General features: G+C 46.8%; 3 protein-coding genes across 3 annotated transcripts; 1 reads left to right on the forward strand and 2 right to left on the reverse strand.

Annotated features, from left to right (window-relative positions):
* The first annotated feature begins 87 nt into the window (after positions 1-87).
* Positions 88-3,573, forward strand: DND1 (DND microRNA-mediated repression inhibitor 1). The gene is made up of 4 exons (XM_088839299.1): positions 88-250; positions 451-639; positions 1,047-1,508; positions 2,636-3,573. Exons 1-4 carry the CDS (start codon positions 88-90, stop codon positions 3,097-3,099), a joined length of 1,278 nt encoding a protein of 425 aa, XP_088695425.1. The 3' UTR covers positions 3,100-3,573.
* Positions 3,421-8,422, reverse strand: WDR55 (WD repeat domain 55). The gene is made up of 7 exons (XM_055431004.2): positions 8,114-8,422; positions 5,092-5,192; positions 4,920-5,007; positions 4,637-4,816; positions 4,441-4,540; positions 4,184-4,353; positions 3,421-4,102 (listed from the first exon to the last, which is right to left on the reverse strand). Exons 1-7 carry the CDS (start codon positions 8,302-8,304, stop codon positions 3,799-3,801), a joined length of 1,134 nt encoding a protein of 377 aa, XP_055286979.1. The 5' UTR covers positions 8,305-8,422; the 3' UTR covers positions 3,421-3,798.
* Positions 8,423-10,621: 2,199 nt separating this feature from the next.
* IK (IK cytokine) lies at positions 10,622-22,780 on the reverse strand. The gene is made up of 20 exons (XM_055430996.2): positions 22,631-22,780; positions 21,996-22,062; positions 19,819-19,911; positions 19,244-19,303; positions 18,209-18,376; positions 17,883-17,997; positions 17,351-17,421; positions 17,212-17,258; positions 15,977-16,140; positions 14,980-15,088; positions 14,588-14,627; positions 14,213-14,426; positions 13,955-13,973; positions 13,408-13,486; positions 13,031-13,111; positions 12,425-12,482; positions 11,385-11,473; positions 11,097-11,205; positions 10,893-10,927; positions 10,622-10,807 (listed from the first exon to the last, which is right to left on the reverse strand). The coding sequence occupies exons 1-20, from the start codon at positions 22,644-22,646 to the stop codon at positions 10,780-10,782; spliced, it is 1,662 nt and encodes a 553-aa protein (XP_055286971.1). The 5' UTR covers positions 22,647-22,780; the 3' UTR covers positions 10,622-10,779.
* Between the last annotated feature and the right edge of the window lie 96 nt (positions 22,781-22,876).

The following is a 22,876-nucleotide window of genomic DNA, read 5'->3' on the forward strand; positions in this document are numbered from 1 at the left end:
GCCCTGCCTTCCTGGTCAGAGTCTGGGTCGCCCACTGTAACCACTTCAGCGGTAGAAAATGGGGAGAGACACTTAACAGTAGACCCCATGGGCTCTTCTGCAGGGTGGAGGGTGTCCTGGACGTTCTCACCTGTATGTAACCTCCATCCTGCCAGTCTGCAAGCCATTTTTGAAGAGGTGGAGCTGTCTGCAGACACACTCGCTAGGGTCTCTAGCTTTCACCTGCGGGTGCGAGGTTCCAGCGGCGCAAGTTCGGCTGATGCCCCACCCCCTTGGTGGGCGGGGTTGTGATCAGAGCCAATGAGAGCTTGGCGGGTGGTGGGGTAGGGAAGCTTCCAGATAGGCAGATAGGGAGAAGGTTATAAAGGGGGTAGGAGTGAGCCAGCTGGGAAGCCATGCAGTCCAAACGGGAGTGTGAGGTAAGTGGTTGACTGCTAGAAGGTCGATGAGCCCTGGGCATCGCTGGCGAGACGGGGACGGACGCGGCAGTCCGCCATTCCAACCCACCCTTTTCCCCTCAGCTGTGGTGTGAGAGGGTGAATCCCGAGAACAAGGCAGCGTTGGAGGCGTGGGTCAGGGAGACGGGCATCCGGCTGGTGCAGGTGAACGGGCAGAGGAAGTATGGCGGGCCACCCCCAGGTAAGGTCGTCCCAGCCGTATGCCTGCCAGGGGGCTAAGCCAGCCTTTACGGACCCGACCCGCCGCGTTCGGGGGAGGGAGGGGCCTACCCCGAGGCTCCACTCCGAGTTTAGTCAGAAACCCCAAACTACCCGTTACATGCACACACACCCCCAGCAGATGAAATTTGTAATCTGTGCCTTCCCACACACCCGCCCCCTCGAGAAAGGGAGCAAGTCTAGTCATAAGATGCCAGCCCCGTTGGTAATTCAGTCACTCGATTACGCCGACGACCCGGAGGAGTACGGGTGTTTTACCCATTTCACAGACGTGTGCACACATACTCCCTCACGCGCTCGGTCCCTGGACCCCGACCCAGGAACTATTCGGTTGGATGACTGTGCCCTTACCCACCCCGCTTCTCCCAGGATGGGTGGGCAGCCCGCCGCCGGCCGGGTCGGAGGTGTTTATCGGGCGGCTGCCCCAGGACGTGTACGAGCACCAGCTGATCCCACTGTTCCAGCGCGTGGGCCGCCTCTACGAGTTTCGTCTGATGATGACCTTCAGCGGCCTGAACCGCGGCTTCGCTTACGCCCGCTACAGCTCGAGGCGCGGCGCCCAGGCCGCCATCGCCACGCTGCACAACCACCTGCTGCGGCCGTCCTGCCCGCTGCTCGTGTGCCGCAGCACCGAGAAGTGCGAGCTGAGCGTGGACGGGCTGCCGCTGGGCCTGAACCACCGCGCGCTGCTCCGCGCGCTGCAACCGCTGGGACCAGGCCTGCAGGAGGCGCTGCTGCTGCCCAGTCCCGGGCCGACGCCCGCACAGATCGCACTGCTCAAGTTCAGCTCGCACCGGGCCGCTGCCATGGCCAAAAAGGCCCTGGTGGAAGGTAGGACTGGATGGAGACTGCGGGGGACCGCTGGTTGGGAGCAAACACTTTATGCCGGACACTTGACCTCTACAGGTCAGCATAGTTCAACAAAAACGAGTTAAAGCTGCTAGAGCTTAGAGTCAAGTTTGAGACTGACTGTTTGACCTCGTTTTTATATTTTCACTGGTCCTACCAGCTATCAATGACCTAAACGTAAACGTAACACTTTCCACGCATTATCTCCTGACTTAACCCTCCACACCGTAATGAAACAAAATGTTGTCCCTCTTGAGATTGGAGACTGTTTTAAGAAAAATTGACTTGCCGGAGGCAATCAACTGAGCTTACCTTTTACACATTGTAGACCCTGCTTCCTGAGACAGAATAATTAAACAGCTTTTAGCACATTCTCAAGTTCTTGGCAAATTCTTGGCAAGTATTCATGGTAAAGTTTAGCTATTGTGATGGTTATGAGGTAGGCAAAGCCTGCAATCAACCAGTACCCCAAGGGAACTTAGAAGGTAGCAGTTATTAGGTCCCTTTGTAAATAAACACAGTGAAGCCTATTTAACTTAAGTTGCCTTGGGTCACGGGCTTCCCTGGTGGCTCAGTGGTAAAAGAATCAAACTGCCATTGCGGGAGACACAAGAGACAGGAGTTTGATCCCTGGTTCAGCAAGATCCCTTGAAGGAGGAAATGACAACCACTCCAGTATTGCTGGAAAATCCCTTGGACAGAGGAGCCTGCTGGACTACAGTCAATGGGGTTGCAAAGAACCAGACACAACCAAGCACACAAACATGCACACTTAGGTAACACCACCAGGAAATGGGGAGATTAGAAATTAAATAGGCTTATGTGACTCTAAGGGCTCAGACAGTAAAGAATCTGCCTAAAGTGCAGGAGACCCAGGTTCAATTCCTGGGTCGGGAAGATTCCCTGGAGAAGGAAATAGCAACCCACTCCAGTATCTTTGCCTGGAGAATTCTGTGGACAGGAGCCTGGTGGGCTACAGTCCATGAGGTCACAAAGAGTTGGACATGACTGACCAACTAACAGATTAAAAAGATATGACTCCAAAGGACTCACTCTGGGAGTTTGGACCTGGGGCTTAGACCTACCCTGTTTCTGCCTTTTTCCTGCAGGGCAGTCCCACCTCTGTGGAGAACAGGTGGCTGTGGAGTGGCTTAAGCCAGACCTGAAGCAGCGACTCCGCCAGCAGCTCATGGGTCCCTCGCTACAGTGCCTACAGCCAGAGGGCAGCCGATTAGCCCTGGCCAGGGACCAGGAGCTCGAGTTCCAAGGGTCTCAGGTTGCCTTGCAGCTGCTCTGCCAACGGATGAAGCTGGGCAGCCCAGTGTTCCTCACCAAGTGTTTGGGCACAGGCCCTGCTGGCTGGCACCGCTTCTGGTACCAGGTGGTGATCCCTGGGCATCCAGTGCCCTTCAGTGGCCTCATCTGGGTTGTGCTGACCCCAGATGGTCAGGATGGGCATGAAGTGGCTAAGGATGCAGTATCTGCACGGCTGCTGGAGGCAATGAGTGAGTCTAGGGCCAGCCTCCTTTGGTCTCCTGGGGCTGAGGCAGGAGGCACCATGGTTCAGCAGTGACCTTATCCTCTCCACAGGCAGCGTGTGTCAGCACCCGGCCCAGCAGGCCTGGGCAGCCACTATCTGATCCCAAGAAGGGGAGGAGCATGGGCCCTGCCCTAGACCTGACACAGCCTCCCAGCTGGGGCAGGGCCCCAGAATACCTGGGGGCAGCTCAGGTTTGGCCAAAGTTGTGGTGAGGGAACTTCCCTTCTCCCATTCTGGGGTTTCATCTGACCCCAGTGTTCTGTGTCTCACACACACACACACACACACCCTCACACCCTCTCCCCTCCTCCCACAGCTTAGTATGAATCTTTGCTTCTTATTTTCTCGTTTTGTCTTCTTTGTTGGAAGTTTTTATTTGAGGGCTGGTGGAGCCAAAGGGTCAAACATCTGCCTTTGCCCCCACCCCTTGGTGTTGTGGTTTTGGTGTATGTGTAGTTTGAATTCTTCTTTGCTGGTTGTATTTATATTAAACCCCTGGTTGGTATATACATGTGTCCGTGCTGTCTTGCCCCAAATGTGGGCTTTGTCTTACACTGTCGGAGTGAGCAGCTGCTACAAAGCCAGTACTTCCTCACAGCAGTGTGCTGATCCTGAGCATCTTCTTGTGCTGCACAATAGGATATTTTCAGTTCCCAGCCTCTCTAGGGATCCAACCTAGAAAACAAGACTTTTGTCCACTGAGAACCCATCCTGAGTTTCAGGCTCATCCCTTCAGTCACTCTCCTCCTCCAGAGTTGTGGCATCCTCTCCCTCTTCCCTCAGTCCTGCAAAGAAGTCATCAGTGCTCCAGGCCTTGCTGCTCAGTGCTCGCAGTGGTCCTCCCTTTTTCTTGCGTTGGCGGTAGTCATCCACCACCACAGCCCGCAGCTGGGCCATGTCCCAAAACTTGAGTCTCTGGTCATGGCCACTGCTGGCCAGGAAACGGCCGCAGTGGGAGAGAGCTAGCTTCTCTACAGGCTCCTCAGCATGCTGGCCCACACTGCCCACCACTCGGTTCGGCAGGATGTTGACAGCCCTGGGCAGAAAGAAAAGTGTTGGGTATGGGTTGGTTAGGTCTGCCCTTCCTATGACTTGAGGGCCATGTGGCTTCTCTCACCTGATGACTCCATCAGTAGAGCCAGTACACAGCAGACTCTCTGTCACTGGAACCATGCAGTCGATGGACTCGGCTCTCAAGGCAAAGCGGTCACTTGTGGCTCCAAAGCCATCCCAGTTGAAGAGGTAGATGGTACCTTCACTGGAGCCACATGCCACCTTCTTCCCATACTGCAGGGAAACAGGGCAAAACATGTTTGTGGAGCCACATCAGATCAAGTCCCTATCACACCCTCATCCCACCCAACCCAGCTGTACTTTCATAAGTGTGACAGAGGTGAGGTCTCCAGACTGGGGCTCAGAGAGCAACTCAAACCGGCGTCGCTTGATGTTGAAGACACCTAGGCAGCCATCTCCACTGTAGAGAGAGCAAAGCAGCAGGTTTGGCTAGAGGTACTCACTGATGGAGATGTGTAATTAGGAAAAGGGGTGGGACACAGCTTTGAAACTGTACCTGGCTGTCAGCAGCAGCTTCTTGGTGGGATCCAGAGCCATGTCAGCAATGTACTCCTCATGCTGCCGCATATCCATTAAGGGGCCCTCCTTCCTTTGGTCCCAGAGGCGGATGCCACCTGTATCATCCCCAGTGGCTAGAACATTCTCATCCACCAGCAGCAGACTGTTGATGGGGGCACTAGAGACATAGATACAGAACTTCCTGGAGCACCTCTGTCCCAGTAGGGATGTACCGATCCATCCTTACCCTTTATCTCAACACATGATCGGCTTCCCCTTACCCATGAGCCTTGGAAATGCGTCTTTCCAGTTGGCCCAGCTCCACATCTAGAAAATGGATGGCTTTGTCCTTGGAGACAGTTACAAGTTCTGGGGGGGGAAATGCCCAGGTCATGGTACTGTTCATTGCTCCCTTCCACCACCACATTGCTGGCAGCCTTCCCTAATACTCACTCTGCCCATCTTCAGAGAAGACAACGGCTCGACAGGACTTGAGGTGGTGACCTGAGGACCAGAGCTCCTTGGTTTCTCCCTCTTGGCAGGAGTAGGAAAAGCTGGGGAGAATGGAAGAACAATGAATGACCCCAGACCTCACCTGGCAGCGTAGGACCAACTAGCCAACTTTCCATCTACCTAGGAGTTACTGGCTGTACACCTCCAAGCCCAAGGAGCTTAGCATCTCATTTTCCCATTTTCAGTGAGCTTCAAATGCTAGATCTTTTTTTCACTCAATGTATGTTATGGGACCTCATCCCACCCCCATCCCTCTTCATCACTGGAAACCCTAGCCTGGGGAAAGATTAGGTCTGAATCACTCTGGAAGTCCAAAACTAACAACAGAAGAACAGGCCAGAGGTTGGAAATGTAAAGATTAATAAAGACAGAGATCTTACACTCCAGGTCTATGGGAGCTAAGTGTGACTACAACCCCGCGATCTGGACTGTAGCCCGCCAGGTTCCTCTGTCCATGGAATTCTCCAGGCAAGAATACCCATTCCTCCTCCAGGATCTTTCTCACCCAGGGATCAAACCCAAGTCTCCTGCACTTCAGGCATATTCTTCAACGTCTGAGCCACAGTGGAAGCCCAGGGGAGCTAAGGGAAGCCACAGTTAATTACAGCGCATGCGGAAATAGTGGCAGGATGAAAAGGGAGAGAGAACAGAGAGGTACCAGCCTGTAAGCTCAGCTTTCAGGCAAGGACCTGTCCGGAGATCATCCACAGTGCCTGCCTCAGCAGATCTTCAAAAAGGGTCCAATAAATGTCCCAGTGCCTAACATGAAAAAGCTGCTTAATAAATATTCACAAACTGAATGAATACCTTGGAAGGGAAGAGAGTCTTGGAAAGCTAACCACACTGATGACACCTGAGTTGGATCATGAAGAATAAGTAGTTCACCTGGCAGAGAACAAGGGGCAGATACTGGAGACAGATGCTTCCCAGGGCAGAAAAAAGGGATGCTGCTGCTGCTAAGTCACTTCAGTCATGTCTGACTCTGTGCGACCCCATAGACAGCAGCTCACCAGGCTCCCCCATCCCTGGGATTCTCCAGGAAAGAATTTTGGAGTGGGTTGCCATTTCCTTCTCCAATGCGTGAAAGTGAAGTCCCTCAGTCGTGTCCGACTCTTAGCGACCCCATGGACTGCAGCCTACCAGGCTCCTCCGTCCATGGGATTTTGAGAGTACTGGAGTGGGTTGCCATTGCCTTCTCCAGAAAAAAGGGATGAGGAGAGTGGCAAGAGAGGTATGGCTAAATCTTGAAAGATGAGCTGAACTGGGCTTAAAACAATCATGCAGGCCAAACAGAAGTCTGAATTGAATTCTTTGGGCAAAAGGAACCTCTCTGGAATGGTCATGAGTTAACTTCAAGGCCTCCAGAAGGCAGTGGCTGAGGGTAGGAAGGAGACAAACAGAAGCCATGAGGGGTATGAAGAAAGGTGACTCCCAAGTACCTGACACTGTAAACATGGACAGAAATAGTAAACCTCTCTACAAAATAAGTATTATTGTTATTTTGTTTTTTTCTGGCTGCGCCACTCAGCTTGAGATCTTAGTTCCCCAATCAGGTATTGAAACTAGAACCCTGGCAGTGAAAGCAGCAAGTCCTAATCACTGGACCACCAGGGAATTACCAATTGTTCCCATTTCCAAAGATTAAAAAAAATAATAATAATTTAACCTGCCCAAGACTGAGCGACTTCACTTTCACTTTTCACTTTCACACATTGGAGAAGGAAATGGCAACCCACTCCAGTGTTCTTGCCTGGAGAATCCCAGGGACGGGGGAGCCTGGTGGACTGCCGTCTATGGGGTCACAAAGAGTTGGACACGACTGAAGTGACTTAGCAGCAGCAGCAAGGACACTGTAATGAGGGGTTTGGGATTTAAATCCATTAAGTAAATCTGATAGAACAACTCTCCTGGTTAGGGCTTTCAATGGCTTTTCACTGCTTCCAGCTTATATTTTTTATTCAAAAAGCAAACATGTATTCAGCACTCACCCTGGGCTAGAAGAAGCAGACATAATGAGAACTAAACAGACTACAGATTATACACTTCAGAACACTGTATTTCAAATTCTAGTCGTGACCCATTAGTGAGTTGCAGTCAGCATTTTCTGTATGCCCACGATTACAACAGGATAAAATAAACCAGACAATATCAAAGTGCACCACACAAAACATAAAAGGTATTTTTACTGTGGGGTGAGGTCAAAAAAGTAAAAAAAAAAAATTTTAGTGGAGGAGAGAGCGTTCAAATTATTACACAGATTACACATTATTATGCAGTTTAGGAGGAAAAGGTATCTGGTGCCAAGGCAGCATCTAACAGGTAATCTAATTTAGTCTGCATCACCTTGGAAGAGTGAGGAGATGCTGAGAACTCTGGGACAATAGGTGCAAGAGAGGGAAATTCCAGGCAGAAGGATAACATGTGCAAAGGAGCTGAGCCTTCAAGGTGCATTTTTTAAAAGGTAACAATGAATAAGCACAGAAAGCAAAAAAACTGAACAAGGGCCAGAAGGTCAAGGCCCTTAACCAGATTAAGGAATCTAAATCCTAAAAGCAAACGTAAACTATTGAAGGAAGTGAAGGGGTCGGATTCGTGTTTTTAAAAGATCAACTAAAGTGGGCAAGAAGGGAAAGCAGGGGGCCCAGTTGGTCCTGTTTCAGAATCAGTACATATTTCGGTGGGAAGTAAGTGTCCTAAAGGCCTACTTGTTCGCCTGCTTGTCCGGGCTCCGTCACGGCATTCCAGCCACTCTTTCAGTTCTTTTAAGAGATTTGTGTGGTAACCTGCTTAAAGTCGAACGTTATTAAACGTTATTAAACGAACTGGACAAGATTTGAGTCCTGTAAACTTAATCTCCCTGTAACTTTCTTTCCTCATCCCAGCTCCATTCCTGAGGAGCTTCCAGACTGAGCAGCCCTAGGCCCACCACACTCTTCACGCCCCCATCTCTTCACGCACTTACACGAACACGTCCCCGTCCACGTCCCCCGCTGCCAAGAGGTCGCGGGCAGGATGGAACGCCAGCCCACTAGCCGGAGCCTCCAGGACGATATCTTCCGGAGTGTCCCGGATCCGGGCTGGGGCTTCCGTGGCGTCGGGATCCTCCTCGTCGCTCCCATCCTCCGCGGGCCTCTCCTCACACATGCGGTCCATGCACCAGATGACCTGAGTCGCGAAGGAACCGGGAAGTGAACCCAAGAACCAGCTACACAGAAGCAGGAAAGGCCCAGAGAACCGCTTCAGGATTGAGGGGCTGGACAGGAAGTGGCGTTTAGGCGTTCTCCGTATCCCGGAAGAGGCGGGGTCGGACTTGGCTGGTAGGTAGAAACAAACGGAGGAGCTCGGCCGCTTAAGCCCGGTACTTCCATGCGTTGCTGGGCTGGCTGTACAGCACAACCGTCATCCCCCTCCTTGGCCACTTCACCTGGAGATGGGAGCTGCGTTTCCCTGATCCAGGCTGACAGTTTGGTACTGCCTCCTGCAGTCAGCCATAAAGAAGGCTAAGCCGGAAAGAACTGATACTTTTGAATTGTGCTGGAGAAGACTTGAGAGTGCCTTGGACAGCAAGGATATCAAACCAGTCAATCTGAAAGGAAGTCAACCCTGAATATTCATTGGAAGAACTGTTGCTGAAGCTCCAATACTTTGGCCTTCTGATGCGAAGAGTCGACTCTCTGGAAAAGACCCTGATACTGGGAAAGATAGAAGGCAAAAGGAGAAGAGGGCGACAGAGAATGAGATGGTTAGGTAACATCACAGATTCAATGGACATGAATTTGAGCAAACTTCAGGAGATAGTGAAGGACAGGGAAGCCTGGCGTGCTGCAGTCCGTGGGGTCTCAGAGCCAGACACGACCTAGTGTGACCAACAACCCCCAAAAGGTAAGGATGACTGCCTGCCCTCAGGGGAGGAGGACGCCAGTCATTCATGGCTTGGTGAAAGACCAAGATGAGCCACAACCAGTTTAATCAGTAAGCGACAAAAGCCCACACCACAAGAATTGACTTGGGGGGGTCCCTGACAGCAGGCAGCCCACTCACACTTAAGCTGCAGCCATGGATGGATGCTGAACATCCTCGTGGGCAAACCAACAGTGCCCCACCAGTTCCTACTGTTTGGCTGCAGACCCTCAGTGGGACTGGCCAGCAGTGCTGAGCTAGCAAGGAGCTGCTGAAAAGGAAAAATTGGCACAACAGTTGACATTCTGATTACCAAAGATTCCACAAAGATGACAGCACTCTGTATTGTGGGACAGATGAGGAGGAAAATGGGCTCCTGTCTGAAGAGAACGTTCTCACATTGTGGTATAAGCCTTCCAAGACATCTTACATGCTGATACCCAGCTCCCTTAAGAAGCAGTGAAAGAAATGAGGTTAGAGACCTCAGCGAGGCTCCAAGTCCTTTGTATGGTCTTGTGAGTCCTTGTTCCTCACGATGCGGCCACCTGGTTACTTCCACAAGGCTTGGTGGTACTTGCAGAAACTTAAACTGGCAGTCAACCCCCAGGTCTGGATCTTAAGTGACCCTCTACGTATTTTCATCTGAGCCAGGTCGGTTTCTGTGACCTTTTCCCTAATTGTGACTGCTGCCAACAACCAAGAAATCAGGGTATCACTTACTGTCTGAAATTAATCCATCTAGGTGTTATTGAAGACAGAGCCCAATTTCAGCCGCCTAGATGCCATGCACAAAGCTAGCTTCCTCAAAAAGCCCTTACTCTCTCAAGGTGAAAGTAACCAAAGGCAATGGCTAAGGTAGCCATCTAGCTTTTCTTGGATCTTGTAAGCCTTCAGGTTGTACCTCTGGGCAGGCAGTGGCAGCTATGTACCAGCCAGAAATAACTTGTGACCTTTGTGACAAGTACCAAATTGCTGGCAGTAAGCTGAGAAGAAAAGGGTGGTGAAGGAGTGAGTTGAAGGCCAGGGAGCTCACACCTAGGCCTTGACAAACTGTTCAGTGTGTTGAAGGGCACCAAACCCCTCTTATCTAGGACAGGGATTCCTCAAGTGAGGGATTCCTCACTTCCCCTCCAACCCAATAAGCAGTGATTTCTGCTTAATTACTGAAGACCCCAGGAGGGCATAAATCTGTGAAAGGTTTTTTGTTCCCAGGAGTGTTTCTCATCAGGTGTCTTCACCTAGAGCCCAGTTGTGCACAACCTTGGGATCAGACTGGCAGCCCACTGGGCTAACCCTAAGTCCCAGAGAACCTCTACCCTAAGACTAGGTCCCCAGATGAGTTTGATATTTAAGACCAATCATCCTTGTTTTTCTGTGCTATCAGTAAGGGTCAATCGTCCCTTCTACACTCGGTATCCTGGCTACTATATATATTGCTTAGGAATCTTATTAACAGAAGCACAGCTCAGCAAAGGACTGAGCTGACTTTTCCCATGTGATTTTTATACAATCAGTGGGATTAGTAAACGTCTTGGTGTACCTGGGCCCTCAACATACATAAGACAAGACAGCAGGTTAACCAACTTTAATGGGATCAAAACATTATACAATAAAATGTATATACATTCACACACAAAAAAAGAATCAACTTTTTTTTGGAATTGTATAAAGCAAGCAGTGGGGACTAAATCCTTGTGGAGATTATTCTTGGAGTTGGAACCAGATATTTTAGTATTTTGGTCTTTTCACTTCAACTCTGCAATAAAAAGGAGAAATGAACATAACATCAATATACTAAGCAATTCTCACCAGTCCCACAGAAGAAGAATAATGCTGCTCACCCATCGGCTTCCATCTTCTTCCTCTTCTCGATGATCTGCAAGAACAGTTATAATTGATAGACTGCCAGTCTAAGCTCATGTGAAACCCAAGGCTGACCTCTCTCCTACTTCCATGGCTCTCCAACCCTTTGCCTGGTTCCTGAATCTGTGGGCAAGTATGTCTTCCCAGCTAAGGCCCTGCCACCCAGAACCAGTCCCACTTACCGCACTAATCTTTTTCCACTGGCGATCAAGCTCTGCTTTGTCATTGGTTTCCTTGAAGCGCCTGGTTTTCCGCCCTTCAGACATCTTGATGCCATATTGGAATGCAGCTCTGAAGGGAAAAAAAGGGGAGTTGAGGGAAGAAGGCATCAGAGGTTGCAGAGCAGTAGCAAGGTGTTCCCAGAGGACCTATGAGCAGAGAACTGATTTCATAATGTTTCAGCCAGATTAACCCTCTAACCAACAGCCATCCTCTCCTCACTCTTGGCTATATTTAGTACCAAGACTTACTTGGGCAAAGCCTCCTTGTTGTTCATATACTCGCTATATTCCTCCTGGGTGTCAAAGTCCCAGCGGCCTAAAGGACCTTTCTTGTTACCCTGTGGCAGGACAGAATGGGGGGCAGGGAAGGAAGAGTTGTCAGTGGAAATGAAATTTTAGCCCTTGATTAAAGCCAGGCTCTCCCATAATCCCAGGTTTTATCATTAATAAATCCTACCTTAATAAGCAATAATAACTGTTTACTATGTACTTATTGTGGGTTGGGAAGATCCAATGCAGAAGGGAAAGGCTACCTACTCTAGTATTCTGGCCTGGAGAATTCCATGAACTGTATAGTCCATGGGGTCGCAAAGAGTTGTACAACTGAGCGACTTTCACTTCACTCACTCCTATGGGCCAGGCATTATTCTGCACACTTAACATGTACCTTACTTAATTCTCTCAGAAACTCTTCTGAGAGAACTTAAGAGTTCTCTCCATTTTCCTAATGAGGAAACTGAAGAATAAGCAGTAACATAATTTGACATGGTCACAACACTAATATCTGGCAAAGCCAGGGTTAAGCAAGGCTCCAAAACAGAATTAAACCATGCTGTTAAGCACAAAAGTACAGAGAGAACAAGGAAAATGTTAGATGACACTTCTTCACCCTTATTGGTGTTTGGTGCTTTTGTTTAAGGCTTAGAGGAAAATATCCATCCTGGCTATAATAAAACTCAAGTTATTTTCCTTTTTCTCCTGCCAGTTATTTTCTAAAAACTGAAATTCCTTCTGCCCTTTTCTACATGTGCACTAAAGGCCTGCTTACTGCCTAAGATGGAAGTCAAAGCCTGGCACTTTATAGAAAATAAAAAGAAACATATTTTTGGCCCTATCTCATTTGAATTTGTAGGGATGCTTTAAAATAGTTAAGCTGCCCAAGACCCCACAATGCCACTGCTCCTACTCTGATGGAAGATGAGCCTCAGGAAATGACAGATCTTTTGGGAGGAGGAAACAGGATATATGCTAAACAGTAACTGCCCCCACCCATTCTTCCAGCTCCACACCTGGTCCATTTTGCTATAATCCACCTCCTCATCACTGTCCACGGCCATGTCATCCATCCTAAAAAGAAGCAACAGTTTAAAAGAGATGGTGGAATTCCAGACTCCTATGCTTCATTCAGAAACCTACCTACTAAGAGATTATATGCCTAGGAACAGCCTTCCCTCCTAAGCCTCCCACACAGAGCCTAATAGAATACTTTATCCAATAAGAAGTACCCCTGGGTTCCAGCAAGTCAAATTTCCACCTCACTGCTACTACCCCCAACCTTGTTCTCCAATCATCCCAGTCCGCCTTCTTCAATGGAGTCTTAGGACTGCCCTGGTAGTCCAGTGCTTAGGAATCCACCCACCAATGCAGGGGAATAGGTTCAAACCCTGATCTGGAAAGATTCCGCATGACAGTGGGAAACTAAGTCTAGGTGTCCCCACTACTGAGCCTGAGCTCCACAACAAGAAAAGCCACTGCAACTAGAGAGTAGCTCCTGCTCGTCGCAACTAGGAAAGACCCACACACAGCAACAAAGACCCAGGATAGCCAAAAATAAAATTAAAAAAAAAAAAAAGCTATGTAACAATTATTATTAAAAGAAAAAAAGTCTCACATACGTGGCTGGATAGCACTCAGCATAGCTATTGGACATGCCAAAGAAATCTCCCAGCTGCTTCTTGTCCTCTGGCTTCTTCAGCATATGCTACATTAAAGAAAATAATTCTACCAACAGCAGAAAAACCTCAAGCAGGAAAGGCCAAGGGCTAGAAGCCCCAACATGAAAACTCTTAAGAAGAGGGCTAGAACGTGAATGGGTCCTTTGAAAAAGGGAAAAATCATGACTTTATCCTTGTCAAAATCCAGCACAAAAGGATAAGAGCAAGACATGTGAGGGTAGGGGGTAAGGGGTGGTGCTTATGGGGAAGCAGGTGGAGTTGGAATGAAAAGAGAACAGTTTGCTAGAACCCATGAACACAAGTGAAATAAAGGATATGATTCAGTGCCTTCCCAGCCGGCAGATCCAGCAAACTTTTCATTGATGGACTTGATCAACTCCTTGGCAGATCCGGGTCCTGCGCAAAAGAGAACTCTGTTCAGACTTTGAAATAAGGAATTTACAACCCCTTCCCTACAACACACTTCCCACCTGTGCTTTTTGTAAGAACATTTTTTTAAGCAACAGAATTCTTTTTTAACTAATGAAGTTTTAATCAAATTTCAACTCAAAATGAGCTACTCTGCTTGAGTTGCAGTCCTGTACCCAGAATATCCTTCGCTCAACCTGCCTCACATCCTCAGTACCCCACAGCTGGGAGAATTAAATCGAACAAAGCAAATATGGCCTATTACTGTGCAGGAAGACTGAATTCCACACTTACCTTCTATCTACCCCATAAAGCAAGACATGGATCTTTCAAGAACCCAGAATTAGGAAGTTCCCCAGTCCCGCCCTTGGCAGCTCTAAACTCTGAGTCAGACTCTCAGTCCAGAACAAAACAGCACTGCCAGAGCCAATGCAAGATGCCACAGGTACACCTCACCTTTGTCAACATCCATGGGCTGGAAAGAAAACAGAAACTGAAGTGAGTGTCACCAAAAAGGATGCCCATTCATCTCTCCCCCAAGTTTGAAACAATTTGCTACCCCACCCCTTGCCCACATTTCCAGGACAGATTAGTTGACCCAGTTGCCACTATGGAGCCATGAGGGACCTATATAACTCATGGGGGTTCTATACCTGGTTGGGCAGCCACAAAGATGGGCAGCCCCTCCATCTGGTGCCCGGGCCTCCCACTCACCTCATCGTCCACTTTTGGCTTCTCAAAGTAGCTGTGCCTCTTCTTCTCTTCTTCTCGTTCTCGGTCCCGCTCCCGCTCTCGTTCTCGCTCCCGCTCTCTGTCACGGTCTCTGTCTCTCTCCCGATCACGCTCCCGTTCCCGGTATCTCTCCCGCTCCTTGTCTCGAGGAGTCTTGGTTGTGGAGGGCACATAATCCCCAATATCTTCAAATATACTAGGAAAACAGAGATCCCAAGCTGACAAAGTCACACGTATTTCCATCTCCTCCAATCATTTCTCCAGATTCTCACACCAAGACTTCCCCCAAATGCCAAACACAGGAAACCCAGAAGACCTTCTTCCCTCAGATCAGAAGTCTGGGGCTAGAATACATACTTCATGTCAGCTTCCGGGGGTTTCTTCTCTTCCATTTTCCCTGTAACATAAAGAGAATAAGGAAAACACTCCTGAGTTAATTTCCACCCAGCCTCACCATGCTCCCCAGCTCTCAATACCCTTTTATACATCTTCTTTTTAAAAGATGGGACAACAAAAGCTATCCCTACTTCCCCTCCCCATGCCTCAAAACTGACCACTGCTTCCTGGGTGGGTCGAGCAGACAGAACCTAGATGAAACTATCCCCTTCCTAATGTTTCATTGCTCCCATTTTTCTCTGGTGCTCAGGAGCCTCCCAAAGATCTGGAAACAGAAGGCTCCAGGAGACCTTGGTTCCATTCTCAAATGCCCCTCAAAGGGTAAAGTCTCTCTCCCTAACCCTCCAGGTTACCTTTATCTTTCTTTTTGAGCTTCTTGTTGCGGGTACCCTGCCTCAGGTAGGAAAGGATCTGGGTGAGCTTACTGATGACAATGTCATTTGTAGTCAGTGTGGTCTGGGCCTGAAAAATCCAAGAAGAATGTTATCCCACTGAGCAGGACTCTCTTCATTTATTCATTCATTTACTTTAACTGAAGGATGGGTGAAAATTAACTAGGTGAAGACAGGTAGAGGAGGTGTTGTAAAAGGACATTCCAGAGAGATGAAACAGCATACAAAGGCCTGGGTCAAAAGTGAATCTAGTACATTCAAGAAAGCCAGGATGATTGGAGAACAAAGAGGGCAGCGTGGTAAAAACAGGCTGCAAAGGCCAGAGTTACAGGGCCTCACAGGCCATGATAAAGATTGTGCTTTTTATCCTAACAGTAAGAAATTATCAAAAGCTTCTAAACGTTGATGAAACAAAATTCATGTTGTAGAATGATCACTCTAGCCATGTATAAAAATAATGGAAAAGAGTATGGAAAGACACAGGAAGTGGTAATGGCCATATAGTACAGGGTTTTATTTTGAGGGTGATGAAAATTTTTTATGAGAATGTTTTAAAACTGATTTTGATGCCAGTTAACATTCACAGTATAGTCTATGAATATACTAAAAGCCACTAAATTGTAGGGGTTGTAAGCCACTAAATTTAAAGGGGTGAAGTAGGTAAATTACATCTCAATAATAATATAAGTAAATATAATATTGAAAGGGAAACAGAGTAGAACTGTAGAAACTAATTAGGAGCCTCTTTTAATAGTTTCAGCAAGAGATGATGGCTAAGAATGGAATGTTACTGTTTTACTGGCAGAGACAGAAAAGTCAATGGATTCAACTGAGATCTGGGAGATTAAAATGTGGACAGGACTTGGTTAAATGTGGTAGATGACGCTCAGGGCAACATCAAGGCTGATTACCAGGTTTGAGGCTCACAAGGCAGGCTCTTGGGACTTGGGTCACTCACCTCCATGGTGGGGCAATCAGCTTTGCTGCGGATAAGAGTAGTGGGGATGTCTGTGTCAGCGTACTCATCATCCAAGTCTACCACATAGGCCATGCGGCCTGGAAGAAACAGCTCATTCCGCTCATACGCTTTGCTCTTGAAGAGCATGCGGTAAACATTTCGGCCTGCAAAAAGAGAAACAGCAGCAAGTAACCAAGAACCTTCTATAACAACTGCAGTTTACTTTTAGCTGATAAGAATACCGAGTCTGAGAGTTAGGTGATTTACTACCACTTAAGTCATCTGACTACTGCTCTACTAGAACTACTAAGAGACAGAAAAAATAATGGGACCCTGGCCATTTAACTCTTATCCACCTGAGCTCTTATCCACCCTTCTTACATTGCCTTCTGAACACTGTGTGCCTAGCATTGTATTAGGCCCTGTGAGATAGAAGGATGAAGTTTATGGTAGTACTGATGAAGATTTGAAGATGGTGAAAAATAGCACTGCTACATGCCCAGTGTGATAGGCATGTTACACATATTATTTCTCTTTGTCCCAATAATCCCATGAGGTGAATATTAACCCCATTTTGCAAGTGGACAAGCAGGAGCTGAGAAATTGTGTTGGTTGCACCCTAAATCACATGCCTTGCATGATTTCATCATAGGATTCAAATGTAGGTTTCCGAATTCTGAGTTTTTAATCACCAACCATGCTACCTCCCTTAATGGATAAGCCCAAATCTGAGAGAGCTTCCAGCCTAACTGAGGGGACATTAGTGTGTGCGAGTGTGCTAACTTGCTTCACTCGTATCTTGACTCTTTGCGACCCATACTATGGACGGTAGCCTGCCAGGCTCCTCTGTCCATGGGATTTTCCCAGCGAGAATACTGGAGTGGGTTGCCACACCCTCCTCTAGGAGATCTTCCCAACCCAGGGATGGAAACTGCATCTCCTGGATCTCCTGCATTGGCAGGCAGGTTCTTTATCACTAGCGCCACCTGGGAAGTCCAGGGACATTAGTAATACATATGAAATAACTACCGGGGACATTAGTAACATATATTAAGTAAACAAGTCCACACCTGAGTTCTATTAAGAGTAGTAGTATGTGGGAGCTACCTGGTTTGGGGACAAAAAAGAGATAAAAGTAGGTTGAGGGAGAAGGGAAGCCTATCCTGCCCAGAGCACGAAATTCCCTACAAGTCATCTGGAATGCAGAGGCACTAGTGCAGAAATTCTGTACTCACCCAAACGTGTTTTAAATTCAATTTTATTTTCAGGATCCTCATCTTTCCTGAAAAGACAGAAAGAACGTTCTTGCTAAATGTGTTTCTACGTTTGGCCCCGTCTTTCTAAACTCTCAAGCTCTCCCTGATGTTTACTTACTTAGTTTCCTTCTGGGGCTTTTCCATCATTTCTTCCTCCTCTTTCTCTTTGCTGGCAATTTCAGCTCGTACCTAACAGGAAAGCACTTAAGGTTTACCCATTTATTCACTTTACATATCTTTACTGAACACCATTATGCCACACTGTGCCAGGAACTAAGAATTCAGTACTAAAGAAAACAATATAGTCCTTGCTTTAACGGGGCTTATAAAAAGAAATGCAGCCAAATTAAACAACAAAGTGTGATAACTGCTATAAATAAAACAGATGAGCTACACAAAGTGTGCAGGAAGTAGGAGGTGAGGAGTGGGGAGACAACCATACCTAGGTGATAAGGGAAGGTTTGCTTCCCCAAGAAGATAAAACTGAGGCTGAGACTTGAAGGACAAATAGCAACTAGTCCTACAGAAAGGTCACCATGAGACCTTTTAAATGGTTTGAACTAACAGCAGTCTCCCTCGTCACCCAAAAAGGCACTTACAAGAGCATTCAGCATGGCAGTATTACTCTCCACCTACCAACCAAGGCTCACCTTTTGAAGCAGAGCAAAATCCAAGCCTTTCACCAAATGGGTGTGTTCCATGTCACCACCCAAGAATTTAGACTCCTGGATCAACTGTCTTCTTTTCTCTGCAGCTGATTTGTCCCTGGAGAATGAAACAGAATAGCCTTTGAATAAATAAATTGAAAAATGAAGCCTAGAAAAAAAAACCATCCTGTGTGGGCGGGAAGTGCCTCTTGAAATGGCTTGGTATGTGGAAAAGACTTTCCAGAGCAAGGAAAATGTGAAGAATTCATACTGCCACTGTATGACTCTGCAATGCTGACAAATCATGCCCTAGCCTGCTCAGTACTCACGCTTCTGCAGTGGGGCCCACAGCCCTGTAGTTAGCCGTAGTGCTGATCAGTTCCGTTTCCTCATAATCTTTGTTCACGCCATCCCGCCGTTCCTTGGCACGGTCCCGGTACTTCTCTGCCAGTTCTCTCTCTCTCTCAATTTCTTGTTGGCGAAGCTTGGCATAATAACTGTGACCAGGGAAAGGCAAATGTGTGAGGCTCAGGTTTTTCCTGCCTGTTTCTTTATACCTTCATCCAACTCTCTATGCTGAAAGCTCACATATGCCCTGGCAGAACTGCTGGTCAGCTCTTTTTGTTTTTAGTATTTATTTGTCTGCACCAGGTCTTAGTTGTGACATAAGGGATCTTCGATCTTCGCTTGGGCAAGTGGGATCTAGTTCCCTGACCAGGGTTTGAACCCAGGCCCCCTGCATTGGGAGCATGAAGTCTTAGCCACTGGACCAACAGGGAAGTCCCTGGCCACCTCTTGACAGTCCTCAAAATCAGAACTACAGCATCTTCCAGCTCACAGATACGCTGTTCTAAAGCCACCTCAGTATACTCCATCTGTCACTTCAGAATCCTTCACTATCACCCAGCTCTATATCACTGAGTCTCTACAGATATAAGACTTTTCCATATGGCAACCAGAAAGTCACCTGAATTTTTATCACCTTCCAAATTTCACCTGAAAATAAGTCATTTCTTGCCAGTTCTCCTCAAGAGAGGAAAAAGTAAAATTTGAGATCCAGGAAGCTTGGTGTCATATAAATAATAGCAATGACAATGATGACAGTGGCAACCAAGATTGACTGGATGGTTACTATATGCCAGGAACTGGTACTAAGTGTTTACATCAACTGTCACAGTTGATCCTCATGACAACCTAATAAAAATTATCATCAGTATCTTGATTCTACCCATGAGAATACTGAAGATGAAAGCAGAGAACCTCAAGAAAGGAAAACCTCAATCTCTTGGCTCCTAACTAGCCCCTATTCCTTACCCCCAAACACCGTCCACCATAAAACCCAATACTCCTCCACCTTCCTTTACCTTTTCTTTTTTCTCCTTCGTGCAGCTGGATCTTCATCCTCATTGTACTCCCTCGGCATCCTAGCAAAAAAAGAAATTCACTGATAGCAAAATATTGCCACAGCCCCAGAAACCCACAGAAGTGCCCTTGAGGATTAAAGAAAAGCCTAGAATACTGACCAAAGCAAAAACTGTCAGTTTTAATCAGGCAGAGATCCATGTCAATATTTGTAGGTGAGTTGTTCTAAAACTTTAGAAAGCATCACAACCATCTGAAGAACTACTAAAATTATATATACCCAAATATCTGCCCTAGAATCTGAGTCTGTGGAGCTGGAATGGATCTAGAAATCTACTTATTTAAGCACCAGCAGCAACTCTAGTTGGTCCAACATATGGTCTGTGGAACATACTCTGAGAAAAACTGAGATCCCTAGAGCATCCCAGTCTTTCCTGGAGCTTCAGTCTCAAGAGGTAGAGAATTACAACCATGGACTTCCAAAAAAAAAAAGGCTTTCAAGTTCCTAAGACAGCTAATTCAATAAATTTTCCATAGGAAATAGTCAGAACACAGATTGGATCACCCCAGAACTTACTCATGGTGACGTGACTTAGAGGGTGGTGCAGAGGTAGGTGCAGCCCTTGGGGTCATGAGAAGTTTCCTGAAGTCTTCATTAGTGAGTTTTGATCTAAAGGGCAAAAATTTTTACAAATTAGTACCTGATGAGAATTGGAAAAGGAATATGTAAAAAATATGGTTCACTTTACTAGAAATCATGAAAATACAAATTAAAACAAAGACATGCCCTTTTTAATGCATCAGTGCTAATGATGAAAAAGTTTGATAAATCAGGAATGAGTGAGAATTTGGGAAGTGGATATTCTCGTATCGCCAACAGGAATATAAATCAGCATAGATAACTAGGAGGACGATTTGGCAGTATCTTTTTTAAAATTTAAATGTGTAATATCCTATGATGCAGCAACTCCATTCATCTGTATTTAATCTGGTCAATTACTGGCTTTATGTGTATACGGCCTGTAAAAGAGATCTAATTACAGTTTTGAAAATAACTAAAACTTGGGAACAACCTAAACTCTCACTGGAGACTATTAATAAATAAACTGTGGCAATATTTCCCAAATGTGGAAAACATAGCACTGATGGTATAAGATGTAATTTTAACTGGTACAATGACCAAACTCAAGTAAGTTTCCTTTGAACTCTCTTCAGAGTAGGCCTCTTCCTTGGCCTGCTGAGCTCACTGTAGCAAAGAATCCTGCTAGGTCTCCCCAAAAAATGACTCTTCAACACTACCAAAATAGGAATTAGGACTATTACAAAAGGGGATAGGGATCAAAACTCAACTCTGAATACAACAGAGACAATAGGGAATTTATGGAAAATTACTCAGACATCAAAGGTATGGTGGAAGAGGAATTTGATTAGATATCAAGAGGCGTGACTGGCTCTCACTGACTGATTGATTGATTGATTGACTGATGGTATTCTCCATACCCTAACAGAATTCTTTGCTCAAACTGGGTTCAGAAGATGTGGTAAAAAATATAAGCCCTGCAGAAGCCTGACTAGAGTTTGGTCAAGAAGGGAGTCCTTCAGCAGAGGTGTGCATCCCTACTTCGGGGCTGACTACATTTCCACTTGGGGTCACTAGGACACAGCTATCCCATACTATAGAGTTCTGAGGGTGGGATTTTGGGGTTTGAGCCCTGGCCCTGATCCACCAGCATTTTAGAAACCTATGTGGGGGATATACAGCCATCACAACTGGTGGCACCACGATGGAATCACTTCTGTGTGTACTGTGTGGCAGCCCAAATCCAGCCTCCTGGACACTTACTACATGAACCTCACAAGCCTCTGCCTGCCAGGCAGTCTGGGGATCCACGCTCATGCCTGGAGGGACACTGATGAGACAAGGTGTGAGCTATGAGAAAGCCAAAGGACAGGCTGTGAGGGAAGATGAAGGCAGGGTATCTTGCCTGGGAGGAAGATGAAGTTGAGTTATCGCACTAAGGGTGAGGGTTGGTCTCTGTTGCTGCTGAGGCAGAACAAGAACCAAGTAGGACTGGCTATTAGTATACTTGACACCAACAAGTATGTAGGTAACAAGTAGCGTAGGAAAAACTTTCCCTCTACCCTCTTATATTCTGTACCAGAGATCTGCAAATTAAACTGACGAAAGACAAACTTAAAAAAAAAAAAAAGAGTCCTTGTCACTGCCATGAAAATAAGGACTAAGATATTGAGAAGGGAAGAACATCAGATGGCAAAATTACATACACACAATGTAACATCACTTAATTTTAATATTTTAACTCACAAGGCAATGATATATTTTACTGAGATATAAATGCATGTGTATAAATACATTTAAAAAAGAGTAGCAAAAAAAGATACGTGTAAAAAAGCTAAAGTGGTTACCTCTAAAAAAGGGACTGAAATTGGGTATGTTATCAAAGACAATATTGCCTTCATTCTGATGTTTTAATTTTAAACAAAAATTAGTTCCTAAAAACGCAAAATTAAACATGAATTTTAAAAAACTAGCATTCACCCCGCCATTATTTCCCCTCTTAACACTTTTATGCAGTTGGCCTGACCCAGTTAAAGTTCACAGAGATAAAAGGGCAAGTGGTATGATTCTCGGACCATTCTTCCTGACAAGACATTCAGAATTCTTTCACCATCACCACTACCACTTCGCTCATTCCCCAGCTCATTCCCATGGTTCTACATCAAAACACTCACTGGTGGAAGGAGTGAGGATCGTCCACATCGTGGCCATCTGGAGCCAAGGGGTTGGAGAACGGCTCGCCTAAGAAAAAGAATTGATATTAATTTAATCAATCTCTTTAGAGTCAGGTCCTGTGCAAAAGTTGGGGATTCAATAGTGAACAATACATATGTCTTTTCCTGTCAACTTGCTCACAGTCTAGTGGGGAAAAAAGTCAAGAACAGCTACACTGACAATACAATGTAAAAAATGCTGAAGCAAAAAAATACAAGGAGCTACGGAGCGCAAAGGACGGGACCCCTAAAACCAGGCTGGAGGATCAGCCAAGAAATCCTGAACATGACATCTAAGATACTACGCGAAAGATAAATTGACGTAACTGAAAATTAAGTGAAAGGGGTTGGGGGAGGTTCACAGATAAATCTTATCATTCGTGCGCTTGGGCAAGAACAAGATTTAGGGACAATCTGGAGCTTCCCGGCCTCGTTCGGGGCCCAAGTGCTTCGCCAGGCTCCAAGCGTCACACTCCCGGCCCGCCTCCACTCCACCCCCCACCACACACACATACGGCTTAAATTCTGAGGCCAAAATTACACGCCAAATGTCCCGAGTTCCGCGGGGAAAAAAGGAGAGATGACCCAAGCCTTACTATCTCGCTCCGGCATTTCGCCCGCGGTGTTTCAGCCCCAACAACGACCGAGAATCCAGTAACAACACAGACTCTACAGGAACTTCCCCACAATGCACCTCAGGAGACCACCCACAATTCCTTTCGGGACAGAGCTGTTCCGTCTCGGCCGCGGGCGGAGAAATCAGAGCAAGAGTTGACTAGCAATGCTTTTATGGCATTGGCTAAACGTGCCCCGCCCCTTACGTCCACCAACCTATCACAGGG

This window comes from Moschus berezovskii, chromosome 8 (assembly GCF_049115385.1).
Source record: "Moschus berezovskii isolate FMDL1 chromosome 8, NW_MosBer_1.0, whole genome shotgun sequence".
Taxonomy (NCBI): Eukaryota; Metazoa; Chordata; class Mammalia; order Artiodactyla; family Moschidae; genus Moschus; species Moschus berezovskii.